General features: G+C 31.7%; 1 protein-coding gene across 1 annotated transcript; it reads left to right on the forward strand.

The window, feature by feature from the left end:
- The first annotated feature begins 2,470 nt into the window (after window positions 1-2,470).
- Window positions 2,471-5,083, forward strand: LOC105794331 (type IV inositol polyphosphate 5-phosphatase 9). The gene is made up of 8 exons (XM_012623464.2): window positions 2,471-2,765; window positions 2,852-3,015; window positions 3,101-3,208; window positions 3,334-3,646; window positions 3,828-4,012; window positions 4,416-4,524; window positions 4,603-4,754; window positions 4,827-5,083. The coding sequence occupies exons 1-8, from the start codon at window positions 2,748-2,750 to the stop codon at window positions 5,053-5,055; spliced, it is 1,278 nt and encodes a 425-aa protein (XP_012478918.1). The 5' UTR covers window positions 2,471-2,747; the 3' UTR covers window positions 5,056-5,083.
- The last annotated feature ends 303 nt before the right edge of the window (window positions 5,084-5,386 follow it).

Below are 5,386 nucleotides of genomic sequence, written 5' to 3' on the forward strand. Positions count from 1 at the left end.
CCAAGAATTTTGACGAGATGCATTCTTGAATTCTCAAATCGAAGTATGTCATCCATTCAAACTATATTAAAATAATAAAAATTTTAATTATATATACTATTAGTTTTTAAATCAACTATGTTAATATTAAATAATTCAAATTTAAAAAATACATACCTTCACTTCCGGTCATTGATCTAACAAAAGCAGTATATCTTGAAGCTCCTCCGGTAGTCCCATGTAACTCAACCCATGGTTCCACCTATTGAAATAATATGTTAACACAATAATTTAAAATTTAAGTAATTTTATTATGGTAAATATATTATCTAATGAATTTTACCTTGTTATGAGTGGGAATGTATAAGGGTAGTCCACTCGATGACGTAAAAATGACAATCGGTACCATGCCCATGATTGTTGTAGTAGCATACAACCATTGATTTTAATTTTCTATGGTTTCGTCGCCCGACACATCTCCCGATACAACGTCGCCAACACGACTGATTCCCAACTAAGCTTACTTGCTTTTCTAAATTCTAACTTAAATGGAAAAGATTCATGATTTATCAGGTATTAGGAGACCCCCAGTAATCATAAGGATGTACGCCTGAGCGTGTTGTTCTCTTTGGACTTCACTTGATTCCGAATCAAGCCCACTAGAATTTCTTTTCAACCATTTCATATCTATCCGGGCTCCATAAATTGTGTCTGGAACCCTCCCCAAAAGTTGCTCGCATACATCTCTCCAATTGGCTGCGACAACTGACCAAGTCATTATTGGCTCATCCATTAGTAACCTGAGCTGTAATCGCACGTCCTTGAGTGTGATAGTGCACTCGCCGCATGGAAGATGGAATGTATGCGTCTCGAGTCTCCACCTTTCCATCAACACGCTTACAAAGTGTGGGGTCTAATCTACACCCCTACCCATACAGGCCACGTGCAAAAATACCGCATCTCTCAAGTATGGTTCAATTAAGGACGATGGAGGAGTGGGTAAATTACGAATATACGTCTCCAAAATTTGATCTTCCAACTATACATAAAAAAACATACAAAACATTAAATTTTAGTATAACAAGAAAATATTTAAATTAAATTAGATTAAATATAATAAAACAATTTCTTACCATTTGCAATTGATTGACCGAAATGTGCTTGTCATCCAAAGCGAATTAGAGATATTTTTATTACTAATTTTGAAAAATACAAAATAAATTGTAATAGAAAAATAATTTAAAAACCTTAATACAATTTTAATAAAAAAAGAGAGAGTTGAGAGAAGAATAAAAATTGAGTGAGAAATTAAGATGGAATTGAGAGAAATTTGAGAGAGACTTGAGAATGTGAGAGAGATGAGTTGAGATTGAATTGAAAAAAAAAGAATTAGGTTTTATATAGAAAAAATAGTCGTTAGTTGAGGGGTTCAACAACTATTTAAATAGTCGTTGGGGTGGGGGAGTCGTTAGAAAGGATAACCAATGTGGAAAAAGCTTCTAGCTTGAAGCGTTTTCGTTATTTCGATTTAGTCTCGTAATTTTTCCAAGAACCAACTTAATTCGATAATTTTTTAAAAAATTTTGCATTTTTAAATATTTTACCCCATTTGAGATGCTGTAACTAAAATTATAAGGTTTTAAAACATAATTTAAATATGATAAATTGTAGAAATATATCATATTTGAGTTTTTTAGGTTACAAGTAAATTTAGTATAATATAATCACAATCACAATATAATATCTGAATAATTACAATTATGTCAATCATTATAATATATAATAGGATTGATAATCTGGACAAATAAAATTTAAATCAAAATAAATTTAGATTTAAACTCACACATTGTATTTTCCTTATGTAGGTAGATTTTTAAAAATTAATAGTAATTCTTTTATAGTCGCGTATGGAAAACATATTTAGAATACAAGTATGTGTTTAAAAAATTCAATAAACAATAAAATATATGGTTTGAAACTAATAATGACAACATATATACAATAAGTAAAAAATTAAAATAAAACATGTTAGTTTAAATCGCTAGTAAAAATATATTTAAATTAGTCAAAACATGTGACTAAAAGTATTAATTGAGTATTTTTTTATACAATATCGAATTTTAAATAAAATGATAAAATATATTTAAACATGATCAAACACATAAGGCCGAGGTCGATGAACTAAAATTTAATTGACAAAATAAATATTATTTTAAATAAAAGATTAAATACCTTTAAATTTATATTTATTAGAAAACTTTATTTTCTCTTGAATTGATTTAATGTGATAATTTAAATTAAATTTCTAACATATACTTCATTCAACAACTTAATTAAAATTTTATGAGAGATGGAAATAAGTATATAATATTTTAAGTAATGGACCATCCTCCCTCCTTTCCCACTTGCTGCCCTTTAAATAAATATATATTATAAGATAATTCAGATCCTCCAATCATTCCAACAAAAACAAAAAAAGTTGAAGCCTGCAAAAAAAGACCCATGTTTTCTTGCTCTTTTCTCACTCTAAATTTCTCTGGTTTTATTAAATGATAATTTAGACAACAATGGCGCATCATGGTTAACGTCACACTGTATTTAAGAAATTTAAGGCCTCTCTTCCCTCGCAACTTGCAGAGGTCTCTCTCTCAAGTCCTCAGCATGATCTCTCATTTTTATCCGTTTTGGCTTTCTCTTTTCAACCCTTTCTTCCCATCCTCTTTGTCCTCTCTCTCTGCAACCTTACCTCTCCTCCCATTTCCCTCACCATGCCAGGCAACCAAGAAGTTAGTATTGCATTTTTCTTATATTATTTTATATTGTCTTTTTGAAGGAAGCTTACCCTACTGATATATAAAAACTCTTGATCCAGGTTATGTGGCCCAGATTAGTGGCTAACAAGATCCTCAGAAAGAGATTAGGAAGCAACAATTTCGTCGCTGATTTCCCATGCAACAAAGAAATTCCAAGCTTAGATCGTCCATCTTTGAGTCCCAACAGTATATTCAGTCACCACAAGGATACCCATAACTACAGGTATTTAACTCATTATATTGTTCTCTTCTCCCTCATTTTAATAATAAGCATGTCTCTAATTTTCTTTCGTAATTTTCTTCCCAAGGATTTTCGTTAGTACATGGAATGTTGGAGGGGTTGCACCACCTGAAGATTTGGATATAGAGGATTTGCTAGATACTGGCAACACCTCCTGCGAAATCTACGTTCTTGGGTAATCAAGTACACCATAATTATTGTTCGTTATTTTCTTTCTTAGTTTCTGCTAGAGAATCAAACAATGATGATTGATATTAAAAATCATTGTGGTGGTACGCGTCTTGGTTTTCTTGTTTCCAGTTTTCAAGAAATTGTACCCCTTAGCGCCTCCAACGTGTTAGGATCTGAAAATAGCAAGGTTTCCATGAAATGGAATTCCCTAATTAGACGAGCCTTGAACAACAAGAAGAAACCACACTGCCTAGACAAAATCCAACATTCCAATGAAGAGCGAAACAAGAACATCCCAGGGCAAGACTTTCGGTGTATTATAAGTAAGCAAATGGTCGGGATTCTAATCACAGTTTGGGTTCGAAGCTATCTTTGTCCTTATATCCGGTATCCTAGTGTCTCGTGTATAGGTTGTGGAATCATGGGCTGCCTAGGAAATAAGGTGATCATTCTCAATATGTACGCTTACTGTCAAACAAATAATGAACTCTAATCTCTATGTACCTAGTGATAATCAAGTGTCAAGATACAACTAGTTTTGATATATATATAATTAATGAAATTTTAATTAAGAAGCTTATTAATTTTCTCTTCTTCTTCCTCTTTATTTCGCTTGGTTGCAGGGTTCGGTATCAGTTAGATTTCGACTACATGAAACAAGCTTCTGCTTTGTGTGCAGTCATCTAGCTTCTGGGGGTAGACAAGGAGATGAGAAGCTTAGGAACGCCAATGTTTCTGAAATATTTTCCAGAACAAGTTTCCCTAGAGGCCCTTCACTTGATTTACCAAGAAAGATCCTAGACCATGAGTATGTAAAATTAATTACTTCATTACTCAGTGATAAATCCTCTATCATGAAAACAAGACATGAACATCCGATAAATTATAAACCCTAAACATTATTATTTGATTACCAGTTTCAAACTTTGAATCTTTCTTGTTTGGATTTGAAGCCGCCAAAGATAAAAAATTAAATTAGTGTAGTTGTTAAAATGCAAGTTTTAATCTGGTGGGCTAATTAATATAATTTCGTTACTGGTAAACCGTCTTTTTGTTATCCAATCCATTTATTTTATGATAAAGTTGACTTGTTAATCAAGTTAAAAAATTGCTTTTTAGACTAATAATGAACAGAAAGATTAAAATAAATCTAATATGGAAATATTTTGGTGATATCAGCTGAATTAACCATTTCCATAATTGTCTTGCAGTCGGGTAATTTTCCTTGGAGATTTGAATTATAGAATTTCCCTACCAGAATCAAATGTTCGACTCTTAGTGGATGAAAGAGATTGGAAATCCCTGCTGGAAAATGATCAGGTAATAACAAAAAGAAATTCGCCTCTATTCTTCTTATTGCTTAATTCTCATTCTAAACTTATGTTTATTAAAATGAAGCTGCGGATGGAGCTGATGAATGGTCAATTCGAAGGCTGGAATGAAGGATCAATTCAATTCGCTCCTACATATAAATACCGCCCCAATTCTGATGTATATTACGGATGCTTTCATCAAAGCAAAAAAGGCGAAAAGAAACGTGCCCCTGCATGGTAATCAATTACTTATCACTGTTCATTCATGTATGTATAAGGGTTAAAGAGTTTTATGTTTTTGATTTGCAGGTGTGATAGAATAATATGGTATGGGAAAGGATTAAAGCAACATGAATATGACAGAGGGGAAGAAAATTTCTCGGATCATAGGCCAGTGAAAGCAATATTTACAGCTGAAGTTGGGGTTTTACATTCACTCAAACAATTTCAAAGCGTTTTTTTATCAGAAAGGTTTGATAGAATTACAAGCCAGACTGATGATTTTGTATGTAAAGGAAGATCAAGCTTCCAAATTTAATATATTAAACTACTTTATCCTTTTTTCTTGTTTGATGCATGTTAAACTAGAGAGAAAAAGGGTGAAAGAAATTAATTAAAACCACCTAAGATATGATATAATTTCTTAATTCTGTGATAGTTTGCACCTTAAATTTGCTGATGATTGTCCAGTGATTTTTGGAGGACTTATTCATCAATTATTATTATTATTATTATTATTTTTTGTATTTACTAGTTAATAGAAAAGGTCCAAATCATCTTTTCTATTCTTTTATCGCTTCTTTCATTAGATTATTGAAAAAGAAAATTAGGTTTTGTTTTGGTCCAGCAACTAGAATCCAACATTTTTG

The sequence above is a fragment of the Gossypium raimondii genome, chromosome 3, assembly GCF_025698545.1.
Source record: "Gossypium raimondii isolate GPD5lz chromosome 3, ASM2569854v1, whole genome shotgun sequence".
Lineage (NCBI taxonomy): Eukaryota > Viridiplantae > Streptophyta > Magnoliopsida > Malvales > Malvaceae > Gossypium > Gossypium raimondii.